The 22,727-nt window shown below is 36.6% G+C and overlaps 1 protein-coding gene across 2 annotated transcripts in view; it reads left to right on the top strand.

Annotated features, from left to right (window-relative positions):
- The first annotated feature begins 238 nt into the window (after nt 1-238).
- Nucleotides 239-22,727, top strand: part of LOC134538470 (N-acetylneuraminate 9-O-acetyltransferase) — a 47,021-nt gene continuing 24,532 nt past the window's right edge. Inside the window, exons 1-7 of one of the 2 annotated variants that reach the window (XM_063379802.1) lie at nt 239-432; nt 2,091-2,187; nt 3,099-3,360; nt 8,898-9,017; nt 9,668-9,805; nt 16,606-16,841; nt 21,659-21,841. In XM_063379802.1, coding sequence (XP_063235872.1) covers nt 285-432; nt 2,091-2,187; nt 3,099-3,360; nt 8,898-9,017; nt 9,668-9,805; nt 16,606-16,841; nt 21,659-21,841 — 1,184 coding nt within the window. In that variant the 5' untranslated portion in view covers nt 239-284. The remainder of the gene's footprint in view (nt 433-2,090; nt 2,188-3,098; nt 3,361-8,897; nt 9,018-9,667; nt 9,806-16,605; nt 16,842-21,658; nt 21,842-22,727) is intronic. The other variant, XM_063379803.1, reaches the window with a different exon arrangement.

Raw genomic sequence — 22,727 nt, forward strand, 5'->3', positions numbered from 1 at the left:
CCGACGGACGGCGTCAACGCTTAGACACATTCTGTAATATTATCTGCGAGTTAGCTTTTGTTTGTATTCCAAGAAGGTAGAGCTTATTCGCTACCTTACACGATTGTCTTGGAATATAGCCTTTAATAACCATAGTTTTACTATTCTGGCTTTATCGAACGCTTCTGTTTTTTGCTTCTACTCCAGATTTGCTTCAGTTGTTTTATAAATAAAGGCCGAGTCAAGGGTCGAATCGAACGAGTCCCAAACAATAACAAACACAGATAACAAACTAATTGGGTAAAATGTCTGAAGTAGACGATATGCCAAGGAAAAGGGAAAGGTCTGCTGCTGAAATTGTTCAACAAATAAACGCTAAAAATGCAAAGTTATTAGCGTTTGTGATGGTCTTAGGATTTAGTTGTTACCATGGAATTCTACATTTAAGATATGGTGAGATGATATTTTCTAACCTATTATGAATTGGTTTTGGTGTTATTCAAACACGCTAAAGACGTGCCCCATTTTAGACGTTTACTCTCAAGGACTTGACACAATTAAAGAATGGTCTGGAGTGTGACCGTCTGCCGAATGTTTTTTTATAATTTGTTTGGCCAACATGTGACAGATCTGCAGCAGATCGGCTGGAAACGTCTATGCTGACGGAATTGTTTCGTTTTAATTCGGTAGGAATGCTGGTTGGCTGTTTACCATTTACCTTTAGGAATGACACAAACCAATTATCGTGTGATAGTGTGTGCAGGCACAGTGACAGTCTTGAAGTAGTCATTGGATGGAGTTATTTTATCTTTGAGCCATTCTAACTGCTTCTCACAAAGCTGAATTGCTTCATTAGGGTGGTAAGCACTCTTGGCCCTGGCCGTAACGTATGACATTAAACGTCCGTGTCTCTTAGTAAACAGTCTCAGCTTAGCTGTATTTCCAAATATCTCAGGAAAACCAAAAGATCATGTGGCACCTAGTATGAAGTAAACAGTTGAAAACAGTCTTGGCTACACTATTAAAGCACAAAAAAAATGTTACCACTATACTTACATTACAGGGAAATATTTACAGTAATTTTACACCATCCTTTAACCTGAAAATACCATCAAACCTTTTCCTGGACTCGAGCATGGTGGTGGCTAATTCACTGCATGTGCAGTTCTTGTAAAGGTAGATGTTCCGTAGCACTTATCCAAGTTGATCCCTTGATCCTGATGGCATGATCCTGTACATTTTGATCTCATGGTACATGATGCTGGCTGTTTTAATTCAGTACGTCAAAAGATCCTGCACATAAAAACTTGTGTAGTAACAGTTAATGATTGTATGTTGAATACAAAATATATTTGCCTTTATATTCAACTTTAGATCATAATTGATAGAAATAGCAGAATGCACCTCATTATTATAATTAGAAATGAAATAAATAGCTGAATGTCCATTTTTAGGTTTTTTTTTTTAGAGTGGCGCTTCTACAGTACACAATTACATAACGAAAAAGTTCTGAAACTAATAGTAACGGTGCTAGAAGTCTGAAATATTTAATTTCCAGCAGCGTTTTGCTGAATTAGCTTTTTTTTGATGCCTCTTTTTTGTTTTTAATCACATGTTGAACACGATTAGGCCTAGTTGGAAACCATCCACTTAAATAATGTCGGAATGTTTCTCGGAAATGATTTTAGCTATCTAGCATGAAAAGTGGCATGTTCCTGCGAATAGTAGGTACCTATATTTTGTGTTAGCTTTAATTTTACCTCCATATATGTGAAAAAAATGTTATCAAAAGTTCCGAGTAAGGGTTTACTGGGTATGCGTAGATACCTGTAAAGGCCCGGCACTACACAGCATAGTGGGCTTTGTTATGGCAAAGGACAAGCAATTGAAATATATGATGATGTGCCTTAAGAATGTGCTTGTCTAAAGAAAAATTTAAATTTCATGGTCAGTTGCACAAAAATGTTCAGACTGAGGCTTCCTGCCAAAAATAGGCACCCTAGTATGTGAGAGTGTAACTAATGTTGACAATGTTTTTGTAGCTTATCTGTTTATAGAGATTGTCAAGCTGTGAAAACAAAGTTTTCATGTGCGTGACATAAATGTTGCAGGGATTGATTCGTGCAAATGGCTTCTGTCTGACGGCAGGTTCCAAGGCGACCGCGAGTGGCAGCCGTATGGTTGCATGATGCATCAGTATAGCCAACTGTAAGTACGCAGACCTTGCAAGTAGAACTTCATTACGTGGTTGGTTGTGAAACAGACTCTGGTGTGGTTGTGGAAGTTTGCCACTGCCAGTGGTGATATGTTGAAGTAATAAACATTTTTCTTGCAAAAATTTTTTTTTATAATAGCAGGGTACCACCTGTGGTTCTAAAAACAAGCAAAGTATCATAACCATCATAAGTGTTCATGAATTGATTTTGAAGTGTAACTTCTTTTGGCACGATGGGAGTCAAATTTCAAAGCCGAATTTCAATGCGGGTTCGTGAAACATTGTTGGGAAATGTTTCTGATGCGGAAAGAACGGAAAGAGGTTGCAGACGGTGCAGAGAAGCGGGCTCCACGTGGCTTAGTGCGGCTCAGGTTGAACCCCGCCATGCTGCAGGGATAGGGACCCGCCTGTGCCTGACTTGTTGGCATCTAGTAAGGGAGTGTCTGGGCAGAGGGTAACACAGCGGGGTTTCAGCTTATTTAGAAGTGGGTAATAATTTTGTTAAATTATGTTTATTTATACAATTATCTTCTCTTTCTTTTTCTCTCTCTTGGCTGTTTAACTCCTTACAATATACTTACAAGTTAAGGTTTGAATTGCCAAAGAAGTTTCACTTCTATCACGTATACTAAGTGTAACACACTTATTTTGTTGTAATTTTTTTTACATACTTAACATTAACTTAGTAGCTAAGGTATTCCACATTTTTATTCAAAAGTTTTTTGAATTGTGTACAATTTAGTTTCGCAAGTTAATTTTCAACGGCCTCGTGTTAAGAATGATAATTTTGGAAATGCATAATCCCAACCCTAATAGCATTAAAAAAAAAGATTTTCTTGCTAGATTTTTAGTTTTTTTAATGCCCAAATAGGTGATTTGGTAACGTAACCATTTTTGTTGTCAGAGACACGAGGAGATGCCTGCGGTACTTGGCGTACTACGGCCAGCACAACCACTTTGTGTTTGTGGGCGACTCGCGGGTGCGGCAGCTGTACTCTGCGTTCCTGAGCAACGTGGAGCCCGGGGACGCCCAGCGCCCGACCGCGTCGTCCCAGCGGGGGTCCCGGGACCTGCTGTTCGAGGACTCCCAGCTCATGCTGAGGGTGGAGTTCCTGTGGAGGCCGACCGTGTCCGAGCAGATGGCGGCGGACTTTCTCCGGTGGAAGGTAACTAGCGCAGAGCTCCAGGGAGAACAACGCGATTTCAGAACTACTCGAGATATCCGAGTGGGGTCTGCTTACGAAAAGCATTTAAGAGTTCGCTGAGGTCCGAAAAGTACTTTCGATTTCGATTAAGTTTTTAAATTGTATTTGTATGAGAGTTAAAATGGCTAAAACGCATGTTTTCAGAGTAGTATTTAGGTGTAAAACAACCAGTACATATTCTTGAAAGCACTTAAGGGACTTGCATCACACCTTTATCTTCATTTCTTGGCCATATAATGTTACAGTCACCGCTCATATGCACTGGGAGAAGACTGCGCGCCAGTCCAGAGGAGACACCGCGCTAGAAGCACCAGCGAGCGTCGCACACTAGCACACATACACCCCTGACGAGGCAGGCCCCTTAACTCAGGTGCTCTACAAACTGTGGGTGCCAAGTCGCAGTGACACCTAACTGCTTTTCCTTGCCGGTGACTAACTTTTGCCAAGATACCATGATATAATTTTTATAAAATCTGGACCGATATCGATATGACAGAATACAAGAAACTGGGATGATAATAAAATTGCAATAGTGTTACCCCTTGAATCAAAATCTAGTAGTTCTCATTGGTAAAAAAATTTAAAAAAAAAATGTATAAGAACAATGAAAAATTAAATATATATAGTGTTAAAGCACTCAATCTTTTTAGTGTTTGATTGACCAATTAAGTTTCCGAATCAATATATTTTGTAATTTTGATTATATGGTTACATACTATTGAAAGTATATTACGTATCTTGGGTACAAAGAAAAAAAAAACAGACCTAGTAGATGTCAGAGTTGTCTTCGTTTAATTTTTTAGTTTACCACATTTCCTCCAAATTTTGTCATTATTTTTTCCCCCACGAAACTCAAATTTTTCAACTAATAGTGATTCAGAGGTACTCTAAGATTCGAGGATTTGACCACCCCATCTCTAGTTGGTTGTGAAGTCTTAAATTGTGGCTTTGTGCACGTCTTATTTTGATAGCGTAGGCGTGTTGTACAGGTGTACTAGTCATGCCTTGCCTGTCCAACAATATATTGTTAAGAGGCCGGTTACCTGCATACCTAGCCATGCGCTTGTATGGGGTTGTACATGTAGAATGTTGTTAGACGTGATTGAGCCCTTTGTCACGGGGTTACTATGACAATAACAAGGGTATAAAATAAAAAAGTACGTACATAAGAGTTAAAGTAGGTGTGTATTTATTTTTTTTAAACATTTAGCCACTCTAAAAAAAATTCAGAAACACAGATTTACGATAACTTTTATGACTTCATTAATCTATATATGAATTTTTTTTTTTCAGATTTAATATTATTTTTGGTTCTCTAAATATGCTTCGAATTGAAAATATTTGTTTTCTTAAACCTATGCATGTTATATTTTTTAACATTAAAGTTTCTTTTTTGAGAATATCTTGTGTGTTTTTGAAATATATAATTACAGTAAGTCCTCTATTTACGTCGTACCGATTTACGTCGTTTCGGATTAACGTCGCTAATGTTTGAGTACTCATGTTTCAATTTAAGTTGTCGCCGATTCACAATAACGTCGTTTACAATGACCGTAAATCTTTATTTTAACCAAAACACCGTATATAATTCGTTTATAATTCTTTGTTTCCTTCGGTAGTTAATTTATGCTATGTAGCATAAGCTACACGTTCACCGCCTTATCTTATCATACATCATGAGGGACGCTTCCTGCTCTCCGCTGCTCTCCGCGCGGTGATGCAATACTACCAGCCCGCCCGCTCGGCCACCCACGTATCTCGCACGTAGAAGTGTTATCTACTTCCCGCAACGACACAGCATTTTCTCCTACCCCTTTTCGTCCAACTCCTTGGCACTTCAGTAGAGGTCTAAAAGTAACTAAAAAAAGTGTACCCGTATGTATTCGTTACTATAACAATTAGTACTCGTTACTTTCGTATTGTTACTCGTTACTTCTGATACCGCATAACATGCTATGTTATGTAACAGCAACGAATTGAGTCGTATTTCGTACGCGTACAGTATGACGTCGTGTAAATAATAATAAATCGAATATAAACAATTAAAAGTATTTGATAATTAACAGCTTTTGTTAACCAAGAAACAATAAAATCTCATTAGAGCAGCTTTATTATAATATCTCTTTTAAGATAAGAACAAAAAACGTGAAAATACGCGATAATAAAAAACAAAAACATACATACGTATTTATAATTTGTAAAAAATACTTTCTTACGTTCATTCTGTTCCAATCTCAAACTTTGTCTACACACACAATACCTTCATTAAACATAAACAGTAAAAAACTTGGACGATGAATTTCCAAATTATACTTTTCTTAATAAACAAACATCGTTCTTTGTAACGAATAAGCGCGCGCATGCGTAAAACATACGAAAAATGCGAGTAACGAAATGCATTCGTGTGTAACGTTTCGTTACTCGTTACTAGATGCCGCACCCGTTACTCAGTAACGAATACATACGGTTTGCTACAGCTCTACACTTCAGTCGCTATGATATCATTGAGTTGGCCGGAGTTTTAAATGTGCCGTTGTTAACTTTATCGTGATTAAATGCGTTTGTAGTAGGCCTACAGTATCAACTCACTGCAATTTATGATTTTTTCTTCATAAGATGTCTTCCAAACGACTATATATCTGTTTTTATATTTCAATCAATAAAGGTAATAAAGCAGCTGGTTAAATAACAATTCTATAAAGCTGAGAAGTACTAGTTGGACTTTTTTCCCACGCTGTCGGTTGTAATTTGCTGATAAAATTGCCCGTTGTCACGTCTGTATGCCAGCGCTTCCGGCCGACCTTGGGCCGTGGTCGGCCGGTGGCATGAAACATGGCTCATTTTGCGTCGTTTCTATTTACGTCGCGGTTTTCAGGAACGTAACCCCGACGTAAACCGAGAACTTACTGTACTTAACAATCAAGGCCACTGGATTCGTTGTAGCTTTAATCTTTTCATTTGTTTGATAAGTTGTTGGGACCATCTTGTTGGCTTTTAAATAGTAACTAAAACCTGTAACCTGGTTACTAAAATTGGTCTATGTTAAAATTTAGAAATATCCATCTCCAACCATTTAGTAAATTATGTTTAAAACAGTCGAGGCTAGAGAGCTATAAATAAAAATAATAATTACATAGTTTTTAAAATATTTAAGTGATAATGATATCTGTCTTACAAGTGTTACTTGTTGACTTACTGGTTAGATAATGATAATGGCCAGATTACAAATTCAGCATTCAAGCACAATGTATGATCGCGTGTTAAACTTATGAAATTTTTCACAGTAACAAACTTCAGTACAGAAAATGTGCAAATGCAACTCTGTAAATATCTTAAATGGCTCTTTCCTATTCAGGATGTCCATTCAAGCTGGACTGTATTACCTAAGTTATGTTAGTCCTGTGAAGAGTCAGTCTTAAAGGGTAGAGATAGGAACCAAAAATTCCATATTTGTTGTAACAGTTTTTGATGAATAACAATTTTTTATCATCTAATATGTATTTAAAATTTGCCTTCCTTAAGGCAGAAATCACTCTTTCAGTGATTTACTATAACATTGTGTCATTTGACAATATTATTGCAGTCAGGGGCGCACACCTGTAGGTTTGCAAGAAGGGTGCGTGGAGCCCAAAAGATTTGTGCGTGGATTTTTAACAGGATAGGGTGCGTGTATGTTGTATACTGCCCCCATATTTTGGCCTATATGCATGCAATAAGCTGAAAACTTTAAAATATAGGTACGGAAAGTTTTCCACAAAACGTAGGTTTGACATTTAAGTTTATCAACCCAGTTTCATGGTATGATTTTGCAAGTGCAAGCTGGCCCCCTCAGCGGGGGGGCGGGGGGGGTTTTAATTCCAGGGGGGCCCTAGGTCCCCCCTCAGATCTGCACCTCTGATTACAGTTGAAGTCAATGCGCCAGTGACTTCACAGGAAGAACTATGTGTTGAAGTCAGTCGCTGTCGTCTTCACTATCTTCAGGCGTTTCATTAAATTATACGCTTTGCTTTATCAAATCATATTTTTTAAAAATGGAATGATACCAGATTGTTACGGCCTTAAAACTGTTGAAACCGAGATGAAGTCTTCTGGTTCTTATTTCTCCCATTTAAATCAGTTTCTTGTACAAGGCATCCTTAAGGGGGATTAGGCTTCGCCATCTTGTAATTTCAAATATTTTGATACCGCTTGCAATAAAGCTCCGTACTAAATGTTTTTGTTTGACATGGCATATGACTTAGCTTTGGCTACTTGTAGAAGTCAACACATGTGAACTGGTGTGGTTATCATGACAGTTGTAGTCACCTCGCGACACTTGCAGACGAGAGCCTGTTAGTAAATATGAGGTCGCAGCAAGGTATAGAAGATCCGGGAGACATGATTTATGACTTGACATGCCAAGAAATTGGGATAAATAGTTTCAAAATTAGAATTAAAGCAAAAAGATGGAAAAATGCAAGATGGCAGGGCCTAGTATCACTTAAACAAAGCTGTTGAGAGCTTGTAAATTATTTTGTTTTTCAATCACAAGCTTTTGAGTAATTATTTTTTTACTCATGGCTTAAATAATTTAGGTACACGTAAAATGTTATATTATCGTGCAAGAACTTGGTCTTCAATGGCTGGTGATCAGCTGATCATTAACGCATTTCATTCGTGTGGCGAAGGCCGTGGGTTTAATCCCAACACTAGGCCTGTGCGAAGCTTCGACTAAGCGAATCAGTCGAAGCTGTTTTTTAATACGTATTCAATTTGACTTTGCCAGGAAATATGCTATTCTTTTATTTGAAGCTTCGGTTATAATGCAAAGCTTCGCATCTGATGTGAAGCTTTGCATGCTGTTCTCTGTTATTTCTGTATTATCACAATTCACCATATATGTATGTATTATTGTCCCTAATGATAGGTTTCTGTATGGCACAGAGTATAGCCAGTACAGTTCTATGCATCAGTTCTATGGATTTGAAGTTATGAACTCTACAGTAAGTTCATCCTTCATTTCTCTCCCGTTTTTCCGACCCCTTCTTCCCCCCACCTCATCCTACAACTATTCACGTTAAAGCAGTCAGTTGTACTGTTGGTCTTATTTTGTTGCTTTCACTCACTTGAATTGAGTGCATGTGATGGAAAGTATTTATAAATCTGCTAGTTTTCTAAATACACATTCACACAGTTATTCCCTAACTTATCGTAAGTTTCAAAAATTTTGTAACTTTTTATGGTTAGAAAATATTTCAATTCTAGATAGTTTGTACATTTTATTTACTATTTATTTTATAATCATGTAATTAGTGTTCCTAATTTTTAAGATAGTCATTTTTATGTTGCAAGTTATTTAGTTAGAGCTACAAGATTACCACAACTGTAAATAATGCAGTAGGATGTGTGCAGAATCACGATATCGTCAGTGTCTAATTAAGTCAAAAAATCTGTTGTAACTGGTGTATTGTAAAATTTACATTCATTTAAACAGATATTTGTGTGTTTGAATGTTCTAGAAACAGGATGATCCACCGAGTGTCATCGTAGTGGGATGTGCCATACAGACCATGGTCGAGGGAAATGGTTCTACAGATGCCTTGAACGAGTACTCTATGAACCTTACATACCTCGTTCAGGTGCAAGAAAAATTATTGTTTTAGTGTTGGATTAATTTTTTAATTTGAATATGGTGCATATTACTTGCATTCTAAATAGTTATTGACGTGACAACGTCTAATAAATCGATGAATGCCGGCTGCACGTACAAAAAAGTGTCCTATTACGCACCTTTTCTCGTTACGCTGTGTCCCGTTACGCTCATTGTACGCTAGCGCTACATCTATCTCTCTTCCACTCGATTGGAACAACCATCGATTTGACTTTTTCGAGGCACATTAAACTTGAAACACTCCCATTCGTTTCCTACTTTTCCTATCATCGTTCTATCCTTAACAGAATAACACAGATTGGAAGAAGTTAAATAGCAAACATGTATAAAAGTTATGGTAAAAATAATCTCTTCGTTAAAGTAATAAACATATTTCAATTAATGAGTGCAAATAAAAGTAAATTTATCAATTAAATTGTTGATTTCATTTCACTCCTTCTTTGTATCCATACAAAATAGTGATAATTCAATAAAAATGATTAAATTTTATTCATAAAAGTATGCAATCATTTCATCAATGTTTTGTTATGACGTTGTCACGTTAAACTATCGTCCGTAAACCGACTTTACAGACAACCAATTTTTTTTTTTAGTTTTTTTTTTTTTTTTTTTTAACAGGCGATCGATGCCATAGTGGAGAAGAAGCGTTACGTGTTGTGGGCCCTGCAGGCGCCCGTCAACGAGGAGAAACTGCCCGCTTCACTCTCCATGGTGACCAACAAGGAAATAGATGTGTACAACAAAGCTGCTGTCGAGGTGCGTGGTTTTGCACTCGTTGCAAGCATTCAAGGGCTCCGCCCACCCGGGCACACACGCGGTGCGCAGAGCTTCAGGAAAAACAACGCGATTTTAAAACTACTTAAGATATCCGAGTGGGGTCTGCTTACGAAAAGCATTTAAAAGTTTGCCGAGGGCCGAAAAGTACTTTTGATTTTGGATTAAGTTTTTAAACTGTATTTTTAGAAGAGTTAAAATGGCTAAAACGCATGTTTTCAGAGTAATTTTTAGGCTTACAACAACCAGTACAGATTCTTGAAAGCACTTAAGGGACTTGCACTACACCTTTATCTTCAGTTCCCGGCCATATAATGTTACGGTCACCGCTCATATGCACTGGGAGAAGACTGCGCGCCAGTCCAGAGGAGACACTGCGCTAGAAGCACCAGCGAGCGTCGCGGTTATCATCCCGCCTCACTGACACCCCTGACGAGGCGGGCCCCTTAATGGTCAAACAGTACCTATTTCGGTGGTTTTTTTTTTACTTTTAGATTTTTGGAATCTATGGACCTTTTGTAAAGTGTAGTAATGTACAATAGAATGTGTAGCATTTTTGTATGAAATTAAATTATAGTGGTTTTTGTAGAACAATGCGCAGAGTATGGGTGTGTGAGTATTTAAATAATATTTGATATTCGTGAATAATTTAATATTCAATTCGACATTCCAAATGTAATAATTTTTTTAAAGTTACAGTAGAACCCCGATTTAACGAAGTGCTACGGTTACCGAAAATGTTTACTCTAAATCGATGTTTCGTTAAATCCGATTTACCAATTTTCAATGACCCCCGCACTCATAATCGCGTCCCTACGTTTCCATATCGTAAACAGGGTCGACGCTGATATCTTGTGCTGCTGTGCTATCTCAGACTTCGTCAACTTTTCATCTTCAACGTTTTTGATCTCGCTCGTACGGCCCCCGGTTCGTACGTACACCTCGGTCGTACATACAGATTTTCAGAAACCGTGAAAAATGAGGCATTAAATTTTAAAAAAAATGTTAAAAATATGAAAAGTGTAAGAAATACGTTAAAGTTTATTAAAATACAGTCGCAACCTGCAGCGTTTATAACAAATACGAGCTACATACACATTGCGTCACAGTAAAAAATAAAAAATGGCCGCAAATTGATGGAAATTTACCGTCAATAGCGCGCCGTACGCGGAGAAAGGTCATTGTACTCGGTCAACTGCTGTTACGGCGCGGCGTAGCCGCCGGCTGGCTCTCTTTGTTCGCTGAGCTGCGCAGCACTTATAAAAAACGTATTCCAAAAACTAAACACCGCGCACAAAGCTCTTACTGAGAATTAGAGCTGTAGCAAACCGTATGTATTCGGTACTGAGTAACGGATGCGCCATCTAGTACCGAGTAACGAAACGTTACACACGGCTGTATCTCGTTACTCGCATTTTTCGTATGTTTTACGCATGCGCGCGTGTATTCGATGTATTTACGTTACAAAGAACGATGTTTGTTTATTAAAGGAATTGTGTGTAGAAAAAGTTTGAGATTGGAACAGAAACAACGTAACAAAGTATTGTTTACAAATTAGAAATATGTAATTATGTTTTTGTTTTTTATTATCGCGTATTTTCACGTTTTTTGTTCTTATCTTAAAAGAGATAATATAAAAAAGCCGCTCTAATGAGATTTAATTGTTTTTGGTAAACAAAAACTGTTAATTATGAAATATTTTTTATTTGTTTATATTCTATTTATTATTATTTACGCGACGTCATACTGTTTGCGTACACAATACGACTCGATTCGTTGCTGCAACATAACATAGCATGTTATGCGGTATCAGAAGTAACGAGTTACGTAACGATACAATAGTAACGAGTACTAATTGTTATAGTAACGAATACATACGGGTACGCTTTTTTTTCGTTACTTTTACACCTCTATAAGAATAATGATAATGGCGTATTGGTGTGACGTTGTCACAAGTTGAAAAAACCTGGAGGATGGGAAAGGGAATATTTGGAAATGTGAGATTATTGCCTAGCACTGTTACTATGCGGGCGTGAGTGGAAGATAACGTGGTGAGTCAAGCCAGGAATAGAGGAGGGGAAGGGGGATGCGGACAAAGAAACCCTTCATGACGTCATGTGTCGCGGACAGTCTATCTATCCAGGCGCGTGCAATGGCACGCACCTACGCAATTCAGTTATAGCGCCCGGAGTTTTTAAGCAATTTGAACAATTTTTTTTATTTTTTCGTGTTTGGACAGATGATGCAAAGTCACATATTAATATATAGTACCTCCATTCTATTACTGACACCACAAAGTGTATTTCTTAATAATATTCCATTACAATTTACTTTCATTTTTTGGAAATCTATATTAATATTTTAATAAATTGGTGTTTTTTGATGGTTCCTGAAAACCTTTACGTTAAATCGCTGTTTTCGTTAAATCCGTGTTCGCAAAATCGGGGTTCTACTGTATTAATTTGCAATAGATACACCAAACAGGACTCATTTATAAAACAATTTTAATGAAAAAAAAAAAAAGTGTATTATGTATTAAGCCAAGATTTATTGAGAAATATGGATTTCTTTTCTAAAACATTGCGATACATGCTTTTCATGTGTAACAAATAATCTAATCTGTCATTAGAGACCTGAAAAAAAGGATATTATTTTTTCTTAAAAGTAGTGTTATTTTTCACAAAATTGCAACAAAAGTGAGATTATTTTATTTTTATGTGAACTTTTATTTCACTGTATATAAGTTAAAAAAAATTAAGTCGTAACCTAATGCTTGTAAATAATTTCACAGAAATTTGATATATTTCGTAATTGTTTTATGTTGCTACATTTAAAACCTAAGGGCATAAAAATTTAAACTTTTAAATGTTGAATAAGTCATCAAAAGACAGCATAATGAATGCTTCAACATGGCTTTCTTTCAGGTTCTGCCATCTGTCTGGGAAGACTCAAGTTGTAGTGACTAAGTAACTGTTCATTGGCAACACTGTTTGTAGGTCTACAAACAGCATGCTAGCATGCAGGACTGCTAGAGCAAACTGATTGTAATTTATAATCAAAGAATTCGATACTTTCAACTTATCTATGTACTTTTGTATGTTGTAATTCTTGTGCAAATCATCTTTAAGGGCTTCATAACCTGTTAAAAGTTTGTTGTTTTCAAAATGATGGAATTCTGGACTGGTTTTCATTAGTGAAATAACATCTTTGGACTTGTTAAGGATAATGTTCTTTGGATTGAAACAATTAAAGTCCTAAATACTGGTGCATTAAGGGTCATTGTTCAACATCATTACCACTAGAGTAGTTTTGCCTGGTGGCGTTAACATGTTTGTCATGTTTTACAAGCTTTGCAACAAAATATTTTCTTTCAAACATAACTCGACAGTTGCAGTGTTTATACATTACTGTAACGGCATTATAGGCATAAACACTGTCACTTTTAAACTGGTCAGCTAGTGCCTTGCACTGACCATATTTTCCAGCCCTTGGCCTGGCATGGGATGATATGGCTATGGTTCTTGGTATTGCTCTACAGGTCACGCAGATCTTTGTCAATAAAATGGAAACGGTTAGAGATATGAAAAATTTAGTAGATACCTTTTTGGTTCGAAAACAGATTTCAATAAATTTTTTTCCTATGCATGGTTTTTCTCTTCAATGCACCGCTTTCGAGATATATTTGATGGGAAAGACATGAAAACGTAATATTAGTATATTTGTGTAGAAATTCGTGAAAAAGACGGAAGAAAATGAGAAAATAGCATTCTAACTTCAAAACATCACAATTCACGTTATTTTTCGAGTTTATTGCGATCATGATTTCTTTGAGAACCGAGTTATTATTATTTACAATTATTAGAATTACTTTGTTATTATGTGTATAATCATTCTTTACCAACAAAACAATATTCAGACTCAAAATTTTCCAGGTTTTAGAATATGCTTTGCCTGTTTTTCATTTTATTTTATTGTATTTTACACTACTCTGTTATGGTTCCATGTTCTATTCAGGCCTATACTTATCTCTTTTTCATTTTATTGTATGTGGCATTGTGTCATAAATTTTTCTTGAACTTCGTGAAGTATAAAAAAAAGCACTGCATGTTACAACTTTAATTTGGAAAATATTAGTTAATAATGAATAATTTTACATTCAATCCAAAATTCAATATTAATAAAAAAAAATAGGTAGAGGCCAAGCTCAGAGGTAAAAAATTCTCGACTAGAAACTAAACACTTTAAGAAATTTCAAAATAAAACTATGCATGTGGCTTCCTGTAAATAAGTAGTTATACATATTATACAGAACAAAGGTACAATCTGAAATACTCTATTTTTCAGAGTGAGTGATGTGTTCAGAGTGCAACCATTCTAATATAGAAAGGGTGAATCACAGGGATTTGATTCTTCTAATCTGTGATATATATTTTTTTATTTGGAAAAGAAAGAAATTGAAATCATTTTCAAAAACAAGAGGAAGGAAACTGAAGCAGGTGTATGAATGTTCCATTTGTGGTCAGTTCACTCGTGCTCTGGGAAGCCAGTTGGTGCAGACACTGCCATCAAATCTTCAGTATTCTAAATATTTGATATTAAGGAAAAAGATTCAAAGAAAAATATTTCAGGAAATTTAATAAAATTAAATATCAAAACACTGACATCTCTAAAGTACTATTACCATTCCCAAATATGTTTTGTACTCTTTAAGTATGTAATTATGTAAATATAATTTGATATTTATTGATTTGGGAAATTAGTTTGGGAAACCAACATTTAGAGTTGAGTGTTTCAACGTCATAGTTGATATAATATATTTTTTGGTACATTATTTTTATTTTTGACCCTTACTAAATTTGGGTTTGAGGGGTATATTTGAGGTAATCTTTATGATATAAATTCTAGATTGGGATTCAAGAAGATTGGAATTTCAGTGCTACCAAATTCCAGGCATGCTCAGCAGTATGCATACAATTGAACACTCGTTAAACATATCACTATGAAGAGTTTACGCCAGATACTGGACTTTACAAAATAATTAACACCACTCTATACAGTAACGCGATAATCTATCCGCCAAGTAATTTAAAAGTAACAGAAGTTTGTAAACTTTTAATAATTTAAAAGCTAAAATAGCTTTCAGAATACATATTTATGTTAATTACTTTACAAAGGACTTAACTTCTTATAACAAGAGCTACATGACCGATATTTATGGTACAAAATGCTGATTATGAGACTCACTCCGTAGTTCCATAACTGTATTTCTAAATCAGTAATGATTACTGAAATTCCATAATACTTGGCAGTACTGGAATTTGACCCATCACTAGTTTATTAAAAAAAAAACTCAGTTGAAGATGACAACACAAAATCTACAAATTTTATAAAACAAAATAACTCCACAAATATTATTACTTTTTAATTTGAAAAAAGATGTAGTAATAAGTGAAGGCTTTTCGTAAACACTTCCTAACAGTAACTCTAGTGGCGTCTGGGTCAAAGGTGTGCCCAAAATTTTGTCTTTCCTCTTTGCAGTTGTGTTCTATTCAGGGTTAAAAAAAAAACCAAAATACATTTTTTTTTTAGTGCAAACCAGGTTTTTTAATATTCAAACCATGTTTTTTTTTGTTTACCAGTTTTTTTATTATGTTAGTTATTTTGGTTCTCCCCAAATTAAAACCTGCTTTCTGCCACTCATGTCAAGTTATAACATCAAAGAACTGAAGTCCAGCAAATCTGCACATCTGACTGGGACTTAACCACAGAAAGTGTATTTTCCCATAGGAGAAGGATTCTGCATAGAATGGGGATTTACAATACATTCCGGGATTTCCCACAGAATAGAAATGAACATTAACTAGTTAGTAATTTTACCTTTAGAGGAGTATTTAGCGGGGTATAATTTAAGACTTATTCAATAATTTAAATGAAACAATTTTGATTAGTATATAATTTTTTTTTTGCTGTAAATCACAAGAAACATTAATAACCAAACTTTTGTTGTTATTAGAGTGGAATAAAACCTGCTTGGTTTAAATAAGCCAACCCTGAAACAAATATCAAATAATTCAAAAATATCAAACATTTTTAAAATTGAATTTCAACATATATAGTGAAACTTTATTTTCTCAGTTCACATGAGTCCAAGAAAAAGTTATGCAAAATACAGTTAAATGAAATCATAATTGATTGGTTTAAAGTACCTGGCTATGCATTTTCTTAAACCAGTAATACTTTTAAGTTTGAAAAATAGAGTAGTTTAAATAATTTCAAATATTAATCACAGATTACTTTCTACATTTAAGATGAAGTAGTTAGTTGCAGAAAAACCAAAATCCAAATTTTTCACTAAATCTTCGTAGCTTCACACACAATACTTTTACTTTAATTTTTAAATTTTGTATACGAGTCACACTTGGTGAATTTATTTGTAATGAATAATTAAAGTATATATATATATATATATATATGTGATTGAAAATGTAGAATCAAATATTGTACAGTGAAGTCCTGCTGATCCGAATATTGGGGCCATATTTGTTCAGATTACAATATTTTTCGGTATAGCAGAATAATTCCGTTATTGCGACAGCGTGTAGTAAAATACGTAACTTTAAGTGTGTAGTCATTACTTAACATAGCCTATGACATTTTTTTTTCAACCATGATTTCACTGAACATGGACTTCAGAAATTAATTTCATAACACGAGAAGTTGAACTGTTGTAAATGTCTGTCTTGGTGCTGGAAGGGTCGGGATGTTGACGGGATGGCCGGCAGGTGCTGCGGCACAGCGCGGCCCAGGTGTGGGCGAGCGCGCGCCTGGTGGCACGCGGCACGCTGGACGAGAGCGCTGACGGCCTGCACCTCGGGCCGCTGGGGCTCAGGCACGCCGCCCAGATCCTGCTCAACCTGCACTGCAACGACAACATGAACTTCGACGACGGCACCTGCTGCAGCAGCGCCGAGCCCTACACCGCCCTGCAGGTGGTCACCTTCTCCCTGCTGGGCGTCTGGTGAGCACGCCGCCTCTCGTCTCTCTGTGGTCCCGATATGTGCCGCGCGCGCCTGGAAGATAACAAGGATTGTCGCTTCCCCCCTCCTACCCTCCACTCCCCGCACGTAACTGACGCCGGACAGCTGCGGAGTTGCGCGAGCCGCCGACACGTGTTTTCGAGAGATTTCTGCCGTCGGGACGGCTCGGAGTGACGCGACAGGCCCCGGCCGCTCTCGTGAGTTCTGGAATTGCGCCGGGGCCTGTATATAGGTCCGAGGACGTCAGGGCGGAGTTGGTAGAGAGTCAGTCAGTTCGAGTTTTCCCGCGGCGGAGCTTCCGGGCGATAGAGTTGCGGGCGCGGCGGTGTCCCGAGCGAAGTTGCGAGCGAGGAGTCGAGTCGGCGAAGGGGAAGTGCGTCGTCGGCGGCTGAGTGCAGCGTAGCATCGTCTGTGTTTCGTGATTAGGTGAGTTTCCACCCAGGTACATATTGAATGTAAACAACACCGATCACGGTGATTCAGCACGTAAGCAAACGCGTCCATGAGTGGCTCGGTCAAACAAGGCAACGACTTCCTCTCGCAGACGGCCGCCAATCACGAGGAAGAAACCACAGGCGCGGGTATACACCTTGTTGCAGTCTAACGAGTGTTCGAATCTTTTCGCGAAATCTGCATGCCCCTACACATCAGTACTAACAGAGTAAACAGTGAACCCAAACTCTGCTATCGTGTTGTCACACTTCACTCTCTCTCGATGACTTGTGAGAATCCCAGGCGACGGGCGTGCGTCCGAGCGGGGATAGAATGATACACAGACCGACTCGCAAAAGACTCGGCAAAATCAGATCAAGGGCTGGGAATGGATTGGCGAGACTGGCCTGACAAAGATTAAACGGGAGTGTACGGGAGGAGGAAAAAGTTGAAGTTCTTGCAGGAAAAAAATGACTGGTGACATTAATTTTCAAAAAATTCGAATTTAGGATAGTGCCAAAAATACTAATTGGTGGCACAGTATACAATCAAACTTTTTTCATTGTTTAGAATTTTCAACTATAATATTTTGACCACATCATCGGTATTAGCCCACAAAAATAATCGAGTGAACTTTGAAATCTAAGAACAATATAGATGATTTTACCACAATTAAAATTTTAGTAAATTTTTTTTATAATGATAGGATTCTAAAAGTTAATGACAAACGTCAGTCTGTAATAAGAGGTTCGGTGCGGGCCCTAGGCGGTTATGGTGTGCATGCCTCCCCGTGGTTCAAGTTTAGTGACAACGTCATCTCCTCGGTCTAGGTTTGATGAGTGTGTAGTCTTGAACAGTCTGTCTCTTGGTGAACGTGTCATCTAGGCACATGGGTTATGATGAGTGTTTACTCTTGGTGAACATGTAATTTTCACAGTCTAGATTATTGTGAGAAATATCTTGAACAGCTGGTCACTTGGTAAACATATACCTAATCTGATCAGTCTGGTTAGAACCGACGCATTGGTAGCGCGGACGAAAGTTGACAGTGATGTTTTTTTCCATGAAAACACTATTTCAGAACTTTTCTTCATTTGGTAATGTTGGCAGGACCAAGTAAAATAATTCACAGATGCAGACAAATTTTCCATTGACAATGATAAATGTAGGTTGCACTAGTCCTAATTTATCTGTAGAGCAGTAAACTGTAAAAAAAATAGGCGCATGTAGGCCTACTTATGTACGTGCTTTATAAGTTATATTTACTTGGTTTAATATAAAATTGGTTGTCTGTAAAGTCGGTTTACGGATGATAGTTTAACGTGACAACGTCATAACAAAACATTGATGAAATGATTGATCCAGAAGAAAAGGAAATATCATATTCGGCCTGAGACTGAGCCGTAATAGGTTTTTGCAACCAAACAATTTAGGCATTAAAAATATTATATTCTTTGAGGAAATTTTTTTTTTTTTTAAATTTTTCTATCTTTTGTATGATAAAATCTACCTCTGCATACTTTTATGAATAAAATTGAATCATTTTTATTGAATTATCACTATTTTGTATGGATACAAAGGAGTGAAATGAAAAGTGCAATTGAATTAATAAATGTACTTTTATTTGCATTCATTATTCAAATATATTTATTACTTTTGAAATGTTATGTGCGCCGTATTTATTTTTACAAGTTAAAAAAAAAAAATTTCACACCTGCCGGGACTCAAACCGACAAACTTACAATTATAAATTAGCGCCGCTGACCACTCAGCCACAAGGCCATATTTGATAATTGATAGTTTCAGATGTTATATATACCATTATAAAAATTTTGTTCATGGTAGGGGAATAATATTATTTTGTTTTAATAACTCGATTTTATAACAAATATGCATCCCAAATACACCAAACTTATTTATAAGATGTTACAATATTTTTTAAAACATTGTGCAAAAGATACCCGGTTGTAATTTGAATTATTATGTGTAACTGTAAAACACCATTGTTGGTTCAAAACGTATTTGAATATTCAACATTACTTTTAAATAACCGTACCGATTGTGCTGAAAATCGGTGGACGATCGTTAAATTACATAATATTAATAATTCAAATGACGAAAATATGATTTAAAAGTCAAATCGATGGTCGTTCCAATCGAGTGGAAGAGAGATGCCACGCATGCGTACAATGAGCAAACAGGAACATCCGTAGTGGGACATCCGTAGTGGGACACTTTTTCGTGCGTGCAGCCGGCGTACATCGCTTTATTAGACGTTGTCACGTCAAAAAAGTGGGACAGCTGGTAGATTTATTCATTTTAAATGGTTAAACTTTTTGGTCTGCACCATGGGAGTGTAAAACGTGGATATAAATGTGACTGGGCAACACCATATGGAATGGTTCTTTTTTGAGCGTGTAAGCAGGGACGTAGCCAGGAGAAGGATATGTGGTCCGGACTCCTCCCTTCCAGGATTAAAGAGTGATGATAAAAAAAATTGTAGCAACTTAGCTGCATAAGGTTGCATAGAGATCATTTTGGAAGGATTATGTAATCCTTAGTGGGGAACAATAATATACTAGCTTCCCATTATAGCATTAGGTAAATCAAGGTGTACGCGGGTAAATGCCAAATTCAAGTTTATTTAAGTGATTATTTGGACTTTCCCTTACAATCTTGTATAATGTTAAGTTAACCCAAGCAAACCTAGATTTACTCCTTCTACTAGTATTTCCAATAATATATACTTAAAAATAGGTATTACTGATAATTTAAAATCATAATCACATATTATTTGTTACAAATCAAGAAATGCATGTGTAATATTTCATAAAACTAATCCAGAATTCTAAATAAATCTTTGCTCCATACGTGTTACATTTTTTTTTTAAAATAAAGTTTATTTTGTAGAGTGAGTCGCAATTGTTATATCTGTTGGTAATGAATAACTAAAAAAAAAAAAAATTCTTTCACGAATATAGAATATTTTTAGAATACTATTTGCCATCAGGTAATGTACACTTTGACTTGTGCGTCTTAAAATGATTGAAATTAAAGCAGAAATCAGGTGCAGAGCATAATAAAATTCACCAGTTTTGGAAATATCAGAACGCTGACTGCATTTAAACGTGGCCAAACAAAGCAACACAAGATGTTATAACCTCTGCAACATTCCATCTGCATTCACCATGAGACATGATATGACAGTTCTGTCGCCAGATCAGCCGCTCAGAGATGGACTCAACATTTCTACTGCTCAGCTTTGGGGTGTAGCCTACATCCATACTAAACTGGGGCGGGGTTTTTCCTGTGTAAGGAAAAAAAAAACATGTTGACCAACATGTCTACCAGCACTTGCAGACTTTTTTTTCCATTTAGTTTATCCTGAACTTATTCTAAATTCACAGTTTTTTTTAGGAATGCCCCAAAGCTGGAGACAAGATTTCATGGTTTTATTTTTTGGCCATTTTCGTAATTAAAATATAAAAGTTAAATTTTATAATTTATTTTTATAATTTTTAAAATATTTCTTGATACTCATTTCGCCAAAACACTCTGATATACTATGCTTTTTTATAATACGTAATATAAATTTTTTCAATGAGCATATCTAGGGCAGTATAACTTGAAAACAATATAATTCGGCTAGCGCTTGTTTTTTGAAACATGAATAAATGTACAATTATTGTAACAATAAGTTTTTGAGTTATGCACTAAACCAGACAATTATTTTTTTTTTTTTACATTTTTATTTTGATTACATATATGGTTTATTAGCTAACAAATATCTAGCTAATTAAACTACACACATTTTATGTAATATATATTAAAGTTTACATTTATGTGATTTTAGTTTGCAACAATTTTGATTAGGTGATTTCCTGATTTTATTTCATTGTGTTGTACAGTAAACTCCCTATTATCCGCGCATGCTACGAAAAAATACAGCACATACGTAAATATGTATTTTATTACAAGTGAGCAAATTTGAACTCTACTGACGAGAGTATTGTGTGCAGTATACAGTAAAACGCCACAGGCCTTCTCGGAACTCACGCAGTAGGGCTGGCACGCATTGCTATTTTTGTCTCTGTCGCGCTTTGTTTTTAGTCGCATGGTTGCAGTGACGGGCAGACAAGTCAGCCAAGGTCGCTCTTTTACTGTACGTAATTTTTTTAGATTTAAAAGTTGAAATTTAATGTTTCCTTTTTTGTTTCCCCATTTTCGGCTCTTTCACGGATTATCCGCGATTTTCACTATCCGCGGCGGCCATGCCACTTAATTTCGCAGACAATCGGGAGTGCACTGTACCTCGTGCGTCGGTGCTGTCATGCCCGTCAGTGTGGTGTGGGTGTGGTGCCGGCAGCCTGGCGACGGCGGTGGCCTTGTGGCTGCACCGCCGGTGGCAGCGGTGGAAAGGCACGGCCCCCGTGGCCTTCGCCCCCCTGAGCGAGCACAGCAAGCAGGCGGCGGCCACGGACGCACGCACGCTGCTGGCCTGCCTGGCGAGGATGGCCGTCATCATGGCCTACTTCTACCTGTGCGACCGGTGCGCTCTCCGCTCCGCAGCTCTCGGGGGGAAGAACCGGCCATCTCCACGAAAAAAAAATGGTTTTGTTCTAGAAAATCAAATTCCATGGTAACCCACAGCGAATAAGGAGCAGTTAATTACAAAATCGGCCATATTCATTTAATAAACCGTCTTGAATGCCACATCATGGAATTGGGTAAACAGTTTTCCTCGATTTCTTGCAAAACTGTTCTCAGGGAGATGGCCAGTTTTGGAAATACACGACTCAAATAATAAATATATAGGAAATTTCAAAATAAAATGATAAAAAATAATAAAGATTAAAAAAAAGAATCAGGGAAAGAAGAAAGTAATTAAAGTATGACTGACTGCCATCCTTCATTAGAAATTAAATTTCACTCTTCAATAATCCCACTTGAGTTTTAAAACAAAATATTAATAATATTCTCCTCCTCCCACCCTCTATTTCTTCCAAATATTGTTAATGTCTGTACAAAATTCAACAATTCTAATTGAGGTTAGTTGAATTTTTAAAAGGAAACTAACTTTTTACTGTTGTCAGCTTAACTAAAAGTGCAGCACTGTAGCGTCGCTTCACTGATTTTTGCTCGAGCGTTGGGAGTAGGCCGCTCGGTATTCCCCCGCTCACAGTTTGTCCTGAAACTGTTTTTAGTGTATCGTTCATAAATCAGTAAAACCCTGAATGTTATACTCAAAAATCAAAATGAGAGTTTTACGACAAAGCATACATACAAATGGTTAATTAAAAACTGTGTACGAGATGAAAACATGCTCTTGGTTCATACTAGGTTTGAAATTAAATTATCCCTAATATAAAAAAAATAAACACTTAAAAAATAAAATTTATATAAACCTTTTTTAAACCAAACATCATTATTATATT

This window comes from Bacillus rossius, chromosome 13 (genome assembly GCF_032445375.1).
Source record: "Bacillus rossius redtenbacheri isolate Brsri chromosome 13, Brsri_v3, whole genome shotgun sequence".
Classification (NCBI taxonomy): domain Eukaryota; kingdom Metazoa; phylum Arthropoda; class Insecta; order Phasmatodea; family Bacillidae; genus Bacillus; species Bacillus rossius.